The sequence below is a fragment of the Rhipicephalus sanguineus genome, chromosome 6 (assembly GCF_013339695.2).
Source record: "Rhipicephalus sanguineus isolate Rsan-2018 chromosome 6, BIME_Rsan_1.4, whole genome shotgun sequence".
Lineage (NCBI taxonomy): Eukaryota > Metazoa > Arthropoda > Arachnida > Ixodida > Ixodidae > Rhipicephalus > Rhipicephalus sanguineus.
In genome coordinates, this window is record NC_051181.1 from 16080970 (window position 1) to 16094061 (window position 13092).

Below are 13092 nucleotides of genomic sequence, written 5' to 3' on the forward strand. Positions count from 1 at the left end.
GTCTTGTGGCCAAGCCTGCAGACGTCGGTACTTCCAAGGGAACGTAAGCAGAAGTTGTCTGCCCACAGAGGATCCCGGCAGGCTCCGTCGTTGCAACCAGGAGACAGCGTGCATGCGCGAAACTTTCGACAGGGAGCACCATGGGTGCGGGCCAGTGTTGTCGACGTCACTCCACTGTCGGCCTGCGTCATTCTCAACGATAGGTCTATATGGCACCGACACGGTGACCACTTGCGTCTTGCCCAGAGAGGGCCACCGGCTACATCCGAGACGGATGCACTTCACCACGCTAGTGCTGCGGCCATACCACAACGGGAACAGCCTCCTCTCCTTGAATCAACTGTTTCGGACATGCTGGAGCAAGGAGCTGTCGAGCCGTCTACAAGTTCGCCTGAGAGAGGCTGTGCCATAAACACATTACTGCAAGCACCAGTGGTGTTCATGTGGGGAGTGACTCTTCCGTGGCTGCGCCTTGCACACCAATGTTGCGACACAGCAAAAGATCAAGGAAACCAGTGCTTAGGTACTCCCCGTAGTGATTCTTCTTAAGAGGGGAGGAGTGTCACAATGTTAATATAGCTAACACGCAGCGCTGTTGCTTTGTGTGTTGTGGCATCACGCCTGGGGGCTGAAAGATGGGGACGCGGGAAAATAAAGGGTTAGTTCGTTTTGGGCTCTCATAGCACGATGCCTCATTTTGCTATCTACAGTCGAACCTCGATATATCGAACGGCAAGGCGATCGCGAAATAGTTCGATATATCCAGAATTCGATATAAAAAGCACATAAAAAATGCATCAAGAACTTGTGGAAAACAACCAACGAACCAATCGTGGTGCAGTAAATACTCACTTGAAGATTCAAACAAAGTATTTATTGTGTTGGCTTAAAATACGGCCACTTGCCAATTACAAGTGGCCGCAGCTTCGTGCTCCCATCAATATTGGCAGCCAATAGGACCGTCACGCGGGCCTTGCCTTGCTTGCCCCCGTGGCACTTGTCCCCGCGAGTGTCCAGCGTTTGCCGCGGAAGCATTTGCCAGAACAGGCCCGTCTCGTCAGCATTAAAGATTTGGCTCGGCTCATACTTGGCGAGAACTTTGGGCCACTCATGATCAAGCCACTTCTGAATTTCTTCATCATTGGCGTCCTCACTCTCTCCCGACACAGTCTTCCCGACAATGTTGAAACGAGTCTTAAAACGTTGTAGCCAACCGCTACTCGCACTGAAATTCTCGACGCCGAGAATGAATGCAAAGTTCTTTGCCTTCTGTTGCAACATCGGCCCCGATACAGGAATATTTCGGGCCCTTGCGTCCATGAACCACTTGTGGAGAGACTTCTCAACATCTTCAAAAGCAGCTTTGCGTACACGCCGCGCGCCCGAGTGCTGACTCTTCTCGGCCTTGGCCTTTATGTCGGCTTCTTTTTTGAGCAGAGTACTCAATGTGCTCCTTGGTATGCCTAACTCGTCCGCGACGCTCGACTTCTTCTCACCATTCTCAACGCGCTGGATTGCTTCCAGTTTTGCTGCAAAAGTCAGGGTCATCCGTTTCTTCGCGTCTGCAGCCATCGCTACACACACCACAACGCGCGGCAGGCCTAACACACGAGCACAACAACGACCGATGCGACGGATGCCTGGCGATACTATCAATATGGTGGCTAGAGGGGGAAGTGTGACGGGCGCTGTATCCCCGCCGTGGGAGAGCGATGCGCGGAACGCAATGAAAGTTCTGGCCGCCGCAAGGGGCGCTGGTGTAGTAGTAGGTGCTCGCGCTCGCCGCACTTGCTTTGGCTCGTCTGGACTCGTTCGTTCTCTCTGTGCTGTGCTGTCACCTTGTTCGGATGCCTTGCCTTCGCTGTCGTCGTTTGTTTACCCGCCACTGTACCCACGTGTTCTGCGAAGCATGCCGTCAAATCGCGCAAGTACATGCTTCGTCCCTGGCTGTAAAGGCGGGTATAGATCTTGCTCGGAGAAGCTTTCGGTCTTTAAAGCCCCGAAGGATCTCTCGAGGCGAGAGCAATCAGCTCGAAATATTAAGCGGACTGACAAAGAGCTGACGAGGGACAGCGTTGTTTGCAAGCGGCACTTCGACGTGAGTTTCATCGGAAGGACATACCAACACATTATAAACGGTGAGGTTGTTGAGATACCCCACGTTTGTAGAAGACGCTGTGCCTACGGTGTTTCCGGACGCACCAAAGTACTTTACCAAAAAAAGAAAAGCAGACAGGAGTGTCCAAAAATAAGGGAGCGCCAAAAATTTGAAGTTGAGGAGGGTCAAGTAATTTGACCTCTTAACGTGATAGGGGAGTATGTGATAGCAAATATCTGACATAATTATGGGATGACAAATGTGTGATAAATAAACATGTCCTTGCATGTATTTAGTATGCATCTAAAGCCGTAAGTTGACAGAAATCATTGGTCCTTGCATAGATAGAACTATCGCTAAAATAATAAAATAAAATGCTCAGTAGCAAAGAGCCTCCAGCTGCAGCATTCCGATCTCCACTTCAATTTTCTCAAGGAAAAGGAGCCGGAAGTTGTAAATGCTTTGAACATTTCGCGCTCAAGAGCACTTCAATTTTCTCAAGGAAAAGTAGCCGGAAAATGTAAATGCTTTGAACATTTCGCGCTCAAGAGACCCCCCTACAATACAGAGGAAATGGAGGGGGGGAGGTGGGTGCGGACTAAGAGAGAGAAAAAAAACGCGCTGCACTGCAGCCAGTATACTCGCTATGAACGATTGTAAACATTTTACACTTGACCAAGAGGAAAGAACACTTTAAAGTCAGCTGAGCTATGCAGCCGAGCAAGTGGTTTAGTTCAATTGAAGCAGACTATAAATATGGTAAAAGCAGCGCAAAAGGAATATGATAATAAGAATGACACAGAACCAGCGCTGAACAGTTCAGCGCCTGTCCTGCGTCGTTCTTCTCGTGTTGTCGTCTTTTTGCGCTGCTTTTACCATGAAAATCAACCAACTAGCCCCGTTTTTGCACACTGTAGCAGATTAAACATGTCGAATCAAACCGATATTAAGAAACATTTAAATATGAAAACATGGAGGCACGCCAGTTCCGTCTGGTTTAAAAGCATTCTTGGTTTTCTTTTTTTTTCCCTCTTGCTTAACAGCGCTAAGAACTTGCAACACATGCTTCTTAGCGAAACAAACACGTAGCGCCTTTAACAACACGGGCGCGGGGTATAAGCGATTATTAGAAACAAGTGAAACTAACGTCTAGCGGCCATACGCAAAGCAGGCAAATGCCGCCGCAAGCATGGCCGCAAGCACCTACGGCGCAGGTAGCGCCACCTGGTGTGACCGCCATCTTTCATTGGGAATTCGTACAGCCCTCCGCTCTCGCCCGTCACACTTCCCCCTCTAGCCACCATACTATCAAGGAGGAGCTGGTGCAACAAGTGCAGTGCGTCATTGCTGCAAGGCTGCGGCGTGCGTATGCCGCTACGTTCAAGTGGCGCACTCGGCGCCATCGATGTGTGCAGCAGTCGTAAACGCCCACCGCGCTACCGCTATTTTCGAGAGTTGCGGGAAAGCTCGCCGCCTGTCAACGAAGCGCGGGCGGTTTGGGGTGGCCGAGTTCGATATATCCATTATACGTCAAACTTCGTTCGAAATAAAAAATTAAAAATGCGTGCGATTTCCCACGTGATGTAGGAACCGTTCGATATAGGCAATAATTCGATATGTCCGCGTTCGATATATCGAGGTTTGACTGTAGTCTCCGGCTGTGATCCAGCCGTCTGTACTTGTATCACACACCCGTCAATTCAGTCGCCACCCAACACCGGGCTATGCAGATATTCAAGGACTCTGCTCCGACGACCTGCGTGAGACGACCATCAGAGTGATGTTGCGGGAGGAGCTGCAAAAATTGTTGCCATGGTCACCGCCACGAGTGGATTCGATTACCGACATCATACGCCCCGAAATTCAGCATACCCTTTCAATTACTGAACCAGTGCAGCCTACCGTATTTACTCAAATCTAAGCCAATTTTCTTTGTTGGCTTAGATTCGAGTACCATGACTAAGTTTTTTTTTTCTGGCCTTGCGAATTTCGGGGGTCGGCCTACAATCGAGGGTGGCCTAGATTCGAGTAAATACGGTAACTACGCTGTCCTCATTTCTTCATTTTAAAGTGATCGGCCTTCACCTACAAAACTGTTACCACCACTCGTCGTAGGCCACACAGCAATGTTTAGAAATTTTACGACTGTGTGAGACTGTTCTGTTAAGACTACACACACGACACGTGTAACCAAGTTTGTACTAGAGCTGATGCGAGCACCAGCGATAATGTTGGAAAGTTTGAACACTGATGTATAAAAGATGACGCGTGCCACTGATGATAAGATTACCGATGACCAACGTACACACTCATAGTTCTTATCGTACAGCTAGTGTTGCTCGTACATTGAGTCCTTCTTTGTGGGCACAAGTTCACCCAATAAAGCGTTTCATCGAGTACCGGTTGCGTTTGCTTCTTTACCGTCACCACTGCGTGACAATACACTAGGCTTCCACAATAATAATCCTGTGCTTGCCAGGTTCATCTTAGCGCTGCCAGACACCCCGCCTATCCTGCCTGCCACATTGATGGCTACGATTGATTGTATTACGCTAATGCAAAGCAGTATATGAAGATTCTCTATTAACGCTATCTGCACGTTACCTGTTGGCATTACCTGTTACCCTATACCCTACGTTCCTATACATGGCTACGATTGATTGTATTACGCTAATGCAAAGCAGTCTATGAAGATTCTCTATTAACGCTATCTGCACGTTACCTGTTGGCATTACCTGTTACCCTATACCCTACGTTCCTATACTGCTCCACTTTGATAACGTGTGGTCACGTTGGCATGTACTCTACGGGTAAACAATGTGTTGTAGTACCAGTACCTCGTAAGTTACTCAGCGTCGCAATGCATGAAATGACACACACTTCCCATCTCTTCCCCGCTTCGAAGAGTCCGACTGCAGCACACAACGGTTCCCCGACATGCCGACACGTAATGCAATATAGTATATAGCTCCAAATTATTGCACTATTGACAAGGGCGCAACAAATCATTCAAAGCGGCACAACAAAGATCAGGCATGAGGAGTGGGGGGAGCCACTGGGAGTAGCCAGGCATCGGAGCCAGCCAGTGCCACCATCAAGACACTCAGATCGATGACATCATTGTTGCTAGTGCATCGTCACTTAGGGTGGTATGGGCCGCACCGAACACATCACAATAATGTAGATGTTACAGGGTGTTGAGCTTTCACACACTGTTTGCTCTCAAAATAAAATGACTTCCGCCGTTCGTATTTGGCCAAAAACGTTGAGCAATTGAATGAAGGGCATATTTCAAGCTTGAAATTTTATGCCAGTGCCCCTTTAACATTCCTATAGGCTCACCGCTGCTCGCCAAAGTGCATCATGAGTGCAGCCCAGCATGTCCGTGGTTCACCTGAAGGCCACTACTTGACATACGAAAAAATGCCCACCTGCGAGTTGACACGGTAGAAAACCAGCGGACCTTCATCGTCGTTGAGCCATCGCTCCAACGGCTGCCCTTCGTCACCAGGCTCCCCAAAGAATGCACCTGGAGCCAGGTCGTCCTCCACAGGAATGTGCTCCTCCTCCATGCTGGCACTGAAGCCCCGATGATATCAGCACTCCCAAGTGAAGTGTGGCTGCAGTCACACACAGAAAGAGAAGTCAGTTCATACTCTACGAGGAAATTACCAAATTATTACAAGTTGTATAACCGTCACTGAAAATCAAGCTGTTGAGAAACATTTTTAAAGTGAGAATTTCCATGCTGCTAGATAACTGAGATCAGCCTTTAGCGAGGAAATGTTAGCTGCTGAGCAACTATGAGCAAGTATAGAATGAAAATTGTAGCTTCTCAATTGACACAAGTAATTTATATTTTTGCTAATGCGGCTTCGGCAATATTGTCACGTGGTCGTGACGTCGATGAAGGCAGCAGTCAGCACGTCAGAGATGAACCTCTTTATTTGGCCGAACTTGTGGCTGGGAAACTGGAAAGTCAAACTACAGCTATACGCTGATAGCGGCGAACAGAGCGTCGACCGTCGATCAACTGACAAGCGGTCAAGCGCGTCGGCTTTTATACAGGCGCCATCGAACTTTCCAGCGATATCACTGGTGGCGGCGTTATCTCTCAACAAAGCTGGAACATTCGCGTGCGGGGCGATTTCTTAACAGAATGACCCACTACAATCGCGAAGCTTCTCGAACACTGCTTCGCGGACAGCATCAAGCGTTGATAACCGTCCCTGCCGGTTAAACCCAAATACATCAAAACAAGACAAGAAGTGGGCGTGGCATTGCCCCCCTCTGAAAAAGCATCGTCCCTATGCTTGTGAAAGAACATAGAAGAGAAAAAAAACAAGTGCATGCACAAATAAATTACGATAACAAAGGAAAAAAATAGAGTCCCCAGGTGCGTTAACGCGCAAAAAACGGCTTCAGGCGCACGACATGGACGACTTCAGGTCATGCGCGGCGTCGCTGGGAGTTCGTAATGCCGTCCGGGATGACCTCGTAGTCAAGAGCGCCGAGGCGTCTAAGAACCTTGTATGGCCCGAAGTATCGCCGAAGGAGTTTTTCGCTAAGCCCCCGTCGGCGTATCGGCGTCCAGACCCAAACACAGTCGCCGGGCTGGTATTCCACGAAGCGTCGTCGAAGATTGCAGCGACGGCTGTCGGTGTGCTGCTGGGTGTTGATGCACAGGCGGGCGAGCTGTCGAGCTTCTTCGACACGTTGTAAGTAAGCGGCGGCGGCGAGATTTTCTTCGTCGGTGACGTTGGGTAGCATGGCGTCAAGCGTCGTCGCCGGGCTCCTTCCGTAGACCAACTTGTACGGCGTCATCTGCGTCGTTTCTTGAACGGCCGTGTTGTATGCGAAGGTCACATACGGAACGATGGCATCCCACGTCTTGTGTTCGACATTGACATACATGGCCAGCATGTCGGCGATGGTCTTGTTTAGCCGCTCGGTGAGGCCATTTGTCTGTGGGTGGTACGCTGTGGTCCGGCGGTGGCTTGTTTGGCTGTATCTCAGTATCGCCTGAGTTAGGTCAGCGGTAAACGCTCTACCTCTGTCGGTGATGAGGACCTCTGAGGCGCCATGACGTCGGATGATGTTCTCAACGAAGAACTTCGCTACCTCGGCGGCACTGCCTCTGGGCAGGGCCCTTGTCTCGGCGTAGCGGGTAAGGTAGTCAGTAGCTACGATGATCCATTTGTTTCCGGTATTGGACGTCGGGAACGGCCCCAGTAAGTCCATCCGGATTAGCTGGAACGGCCGTCGAGGTGGCTCGATAGGCTGCAGAAGTCCGGCTGGCCTAGTGGGCGGTGTCTTGCGTCGCTGACAGTCCCGGCAGGTCTTTACGTAACGAGTGACGTCAGCGGAAAGGCGCGGCCAGTAGTACTCATGTATTCTTGCTAGCGTGCGAGAAACACCCAGGTGTCCAGACGTCGGGTCTTCGTGCAGAGCCTGGAGGACCTCTGGCCGCAATGTCGAGGGTACCACGAGAAGGCAATCAGCTCGAAGTGGTGAGAAGTTCTTCTTTAGGAGAACACCATTGCGCAAGAAAAACGACGTCAGTCCCCACGTGAATACCTTCGGAACAACGGTGGTCCTGCCCTCGAGGTATTCCATAAGGCCCCTGAGTTCTGGGTCCGCTCGCTGTCGTTCGGCGAAGTCGTCGGCACTTATGGTTCCCAAGAAGGAGTCGTCCTCCTTGTCGTCCTGCGGCGGTGGGTTGACGGGGGCGCGAGACAGGCAGTCAGCGTCGGAGTGTTTTCTTCCGGACTTGTAAACGACGGTAATGTCAAATTCTTGAAGTCGTAGGCTCCACCGTGCGAGGCGACCTGAAGGGTCCTTCAAGTTAGCTAGCCAACACAATGCGTGGTGGTCGCTCACAACTATGAAGGGCCGGCCGTAGAGGTAGGGGCGAAACTTGGATGTAGCCCAGATGATCGCTAGGCACTCCTTTTCTGTTGTGGAATAGTTCGTTTCCGCCTTTGATAGCGACTGGCTAGCATAACTGATGAACCTTTCCTGCCCGTCAGTCTTCTGCACAAGGACGGCGCCGAGTCCTACGCTGCTTGCGTCGGTGTGGATTTCCGTATCGGCGTATTCGTCGAAATGCGCTAGTATCGGAGGCATCTGAAGGCGGTGTGGGCTCGGAAGAATCGGCGATGGCGAAAGCATTGGTGGCTGCCACAATGTCTTGGATGTAGGCGACCGTAGTGCCTTTGTTTACGTGCTTATACTCGTTGTTAAAGTTTGTGAGCATCACTGTTGCTTTGCCTCCCCGCGACTCTGCTATTCCTCTGGCGACGCAAATCTCGCGGTTCATCAACTGGTGGTGGTCACCTTCAACAACGCCTTCCAGGTCTGCTACCTTCTTAGCAATACGTTTTGTTGGGCTAGTTGGTTCAGGACTTCTGAAGGAAAAAATTGTAGCACAGACAGACAGAGAGGACGGGACTGGCGCCAGTCCCGTCCTCTCTGTCTGTCCGTGTGTTGCTTTGCGCTACAATTTTTTCCTTCAGAACTGCTACCTTCTGAGTGCCGACGGAAATGATGACGGCGGAGCGAGGGGGTATGGTGACCTGGTCTTCCAGCACATTCAAGGCATGCTTCCCTGGCGGCGTGTATGGCGGTAATGCTTTTTCTGTAGATAGTGTTATCGACTTGGATCTGAGGTCGATGACTGCACCATGAAGGCCTAAGAAGTCCATACCAAGGATGACATCTCGGGAGCAATGCTGAAGGACTACGAAGCTTGCGGGATAAATCCGGTTGTTAATGGAGACCCTCGCTGTGCAGATTCCTGCCGGCGTTACTAGGTGACCTCCAGCTGTCCGGATTTCGGGGCCTTCCCAGGCGGTCTTGACTTTCTTCAGCTTCGTCGCGAACGGTCCACTGATGACAGAAAATTCGGCTCCAGTATCGACGAGAGCGGTGACGTTGTGGCCGTCGATGAGAACGTTGAGGTCACTCGTTCGTCGCCTACCGTTTCGATTTGGTCGCGGCGTCGGATCACGGCTATGTCGGTTTGTCCCGCTGCTTCGACGCTGCGTCATCAGGTCTTTTCCGGGCCGTGAAGTTTCGACGTCAGGGCTTCGTTCGGCTTGCGGCGTGTTCTTTTGATTTCGTGGCGACGTTGTCGGCGGCGGCAGAGGATCTTCGGTATTTCGTCGTACAGCAAACGCACCTCCATCGGTTGCTGCCCTTAGTTTTCCGGATACGGGCTGGGTGACCGGCCTCGCGTTGGGCCAGTGTATGGTCGGCGTTGGGGGGAGACGTAGCGGCCTGGCGATGGCGATTGGGAAGGTCCTCGGGGGGTCCATTGCGCTCCTGCGAGTTATTCGGCGATGTCGCGTGGTCGTTCACCCCGCTGTGGACGCAGCGCGTCGATGGCGAACCCACGCAGTCCCATCTGTCGATACTGGCAGCGGTGGTAAGTGTGGCCAGCTTCTCCGCAATGGTAGCAGAGTGGGCGATGGTCGGGGGCGCGCCAAACGTCGGTCTTCCTCGGCGTGTATAGCTGGCTGGCTGGCGGGCGGTATGACATCGGTGGCGGCGGCGGTGGTGCCTGGTGGCGGAACTGCTGGGGCAGCGCGCCGTCTTGATGTGAGCAAGGAGGGGGGGCGTTGCGTCGGGCTGCAGCAGCATAGCTCACTGCTTGCAGCTGCGGCTGCGTTGACTCGGGGGTGCCCAGAGACTGCTGGATTTCCTCTCGGACGATGTCAGCGATTGAGGCAACTTCAGGCTGTAGTAAGGGTAACAGCTTGCGCAGTTCTTCCCGCACGATCGCTCGGATCATTTCACATAGGTCGTCGGAGCCGACAGCATGAACAGCTGGGCTGTCTTGAATCGATCGGCGATTGTACTGGCGGTTGCGCATTTCCAGCGTCTTCTAAATCATCGTCGCCTCTGAAACGAATTCTTGGACTGTCGAGGGTGGGTTCCGCGTCAGCCAAGCGAAGAGCTCTTGCTTTACCCCTTGCATGAGCAACCTGACTTTCTTGTCCTCAGGCATGGCTGGGTCAGCGTGGCGGAAGAGTCTGGTCATTTCCTCTCCAAAGATGGCAACGCTTTCATTTGGAAATTGGACCCGTGTCTCTAGCAAGGCTGCGGCCTTTTCTTTTCTGACAACGCTTGCAAACGTCTCCAGGAAAGCACTGCGAAAGGCGTCCCAAGTTCGAAGAGTGGACTCCCGATTCTCGAACCAGGTCCTTGCTGCGTCTTCAAGGTAAAAGTAAACGTGGCGCAGCTTGTCCTCGGGGTCCCAGTTGTTGAATGTTGAGACCCTTTCGAAAGTCTCGAGCCAGGTTTCCGGGTCTTCGAATGACGACCCGTGGAAGGTTGGCGGCTCCTTGGGCTGCCGGAGTAGGATCGGCGCAGGCTGCACGGGGTCGGTCATCGTCGCTTCGGTCGGTGTTGGGACCTTGGGGCTGCCTGGTTTGTTCGTGAAGGAGCCCGTGCTCTGGCTGCAGTCCCTTCTGCCTGCGGCTTGTTCGACGATCCGGGTTTTCTTTGCCGTCGTCCTCCTCGCGGCTTGGACTTGGGTCAGCGCTTCGCGGGGGCGTCCGGATCATGGAAGAAGCAGCACCTCCACCAGATGTCACGTGGTCGTGACGTCGACAATGGCGGCAGTCAGCACGTCAGATGAAACTCTTTATTTGGCCGAACTTGTGGCCGGGAAACTGAAAGTCAAACTACAGCTATACGCTGATAGCGGCGAACAGAGCGTCGACCGTCGATCAAGTGACAAACAGTCAAGCGCGTCGGCTTTTATACAGGCGCTATCGAACTTTCCAGCAATATCGCTGGTGGCGGCGTTATCTCTCGACAAAGCTGGAACATTCGCGTGCGGGGCGATTTCTTAACAGAACGACCTACTACAATCGCGAAGCTTCTCGAACACCGCTTCGCGGACAGCGTCGAGCGTTGATAACCGTCCCTGCCGGTCAAACCCGAATACATCAAAACAAGACGAGAAGTGGGCGTGGCAATATTTAGGCTTTATTGGTGCAGAATGTTACGAACCCCGAGGACAGTGGTATGGCAAGTGCTTAAAGGCTAGAGCGTTGGGCGAGTTGAATTACATTCAAGGTCAAAAGAAGAGAAAAGATGACACAAGCGCCCTCTTTCAATTGAATAGCGTCTGAATGCATGCTAGTTGGTAACTATCTATAGGTACAACAGCGCTAAGAAGACACGGACAAGAAGTCACAGGACTAGCATCGGCTGCCAACTGCTTTGGTTTATTGTGAGAACACGCAACCATACCTTCAAATAACAAATACAGATAACACAGCTTGTTTAGTCAAAAACAGTTAGTTGTAGAGATACTTACATTCTTTGTCAGTCATATGTACTGAACGTGTGCATTTTAAATACCTTGGTGTATACTTGTCTGCCGATTTATCTTGGAACAAGCATATAGGTTACGTAACTGGCAAAGCCAACGGTGTGTTCAATTTTATTAAACGCAACTTCAAGTCTGCCCCAAAAAGCTTGAAAGAAGCTTTGTATGTTACAAATGTCCGACGCATCCTTGCCTATCCAGTATGGGATCCTCATGGTCAAACTCTAATCTATAAACTTGAACGCATACAAAACCGCGCTACATGTTTCGTCAGTGGCAGTTACAACTTTAACTCCAGTATTACTTGCATTAAAAGTAACTTGGAAACTTCTTGAGCAGCGCAGAAAATTCTTGCGATTAAAGTTTTTCCATTCCATCTTTTGTGATGAAATTCGCATTAACAAAAGTTTGCACAGATGAGCCCATACTACGTGTCGCATAGAAATGATCACTCGAAAAAAATCCGTGAGATCAGCTGTCGTACCGGTGTCTTCGCTCATTCTTTTTTTCCTTTCACTATTCGTGAATGGAATGAGTTGGACGCGTGTGTTGTCGATCTTCCCGCTGATGCTTTTCGTTCGTCACTACAAGATGTGTTCTTTTCGTGAATGCGCACGCACTGCTGCGCGAATGTGTTTGACTTTTTTGGACTGTACAACGGTGTGATTTTTTTTTACCCCCCTACAATAATGCCCACTTGGGCGATGTAGGTTGTACTAATAAATAAATAAACACATCTTGTATTGTAGAAGGGTACGCATTTGGGCTGGTTGGTTCATGATTACGGGTGAGAAACAGCGCTAAAAAGACGGGACAAGAAAGGACACGAGACGACGGCGCTTGTATCTTTGTATCTCTGCACATCTTGTATCTTTGCACTTCATATCGAACGCTTTGAAAACGTCACGCATGATCTTTGTAACTACGCAAAAATTGGGTCTCTTGAAAAATTGGTAGGCATGCACATTTATCAGTGGATAGCCAAATTGCTGCCGCTTGTCATCTTCACGTTCTTTGCACACCCACGTAGAATGCAACAATCTCTGCAACTAATCTTTTTTGACTAAACAAGCTTTGTTACTTGACGCATGTGCCACTAGAAGTGTTCCCTGTATGTGCACCGTCTCAAGGTGTGTTTTCACAATAAACCACAGCAGTTGGCAGTCAGTGCTAGTCCACCTGTCTGTGTTTCCTGTTTTAGCTCTGGTTTCAGCTGGATGTTTGTTGGAAAGCACATGAACATAGACATACCAGCTGTTACGAAAACTAAAGAAAAATGATGAACTCCGTAAACATGCATGAGTGGTGATCTCCAGGAAAGCAAACTCTTTATTAGTGAGAGAGATGGAAGCCACACAACAGTGCATGCATTTCAATGCGGCAGGCCTCGGCAATGATTCATCAGAATTGCCATGCAAGGGGAGCAACCACAGAGAAAAGACAGTACCCTTAAAAGGAGTTCCCTGACAGGCACATTAATTCACATTTACTTTCTCCATATACGTTGTTCTGTGCTTTCCAGTAAACATTCAGTTGAAAGACGGCGCTCGGGTGTCCTCTTTTGTCTGTATCCTTACGCAGTGTGAACCACAGAATGCAAGTGTATAAAACTGCTTCCAACAGTGATGTGCTCGGCCGAAGCCAATTTGGCACA

The 13092-nt window shown here is 50.5% G+C and overlaps 1 protein-coding gene across 6 annotated transcripts in view; it reads right to left on the reverse strand.

Annotated features, from left to right (window-relative positions):
* The window catches only part of LOC119397111 (serine/threonine-protein kinase STK11), a 336048-nt gene that overhangs the window by 310619 nt on the left and 12337 nt on the right, over positions 1–13092 (reverse strand). For all 6 annotated transcript variants that reach the window (XM_049416704.1, XM_049416705.1, XM_049416701.1 and 3 more), the window contains one exon: positions 5530–5718. In XM_049416704.1, coding sequence (XP_049272661.1) covers positions 5530–5670 — 141 coding nt within the window. In that variant the 5' untranslated portion in view covers positions 5671–5718. The remainder of the gene's footprint in view (positions 1–5529; positions 5719–13092) is intronic.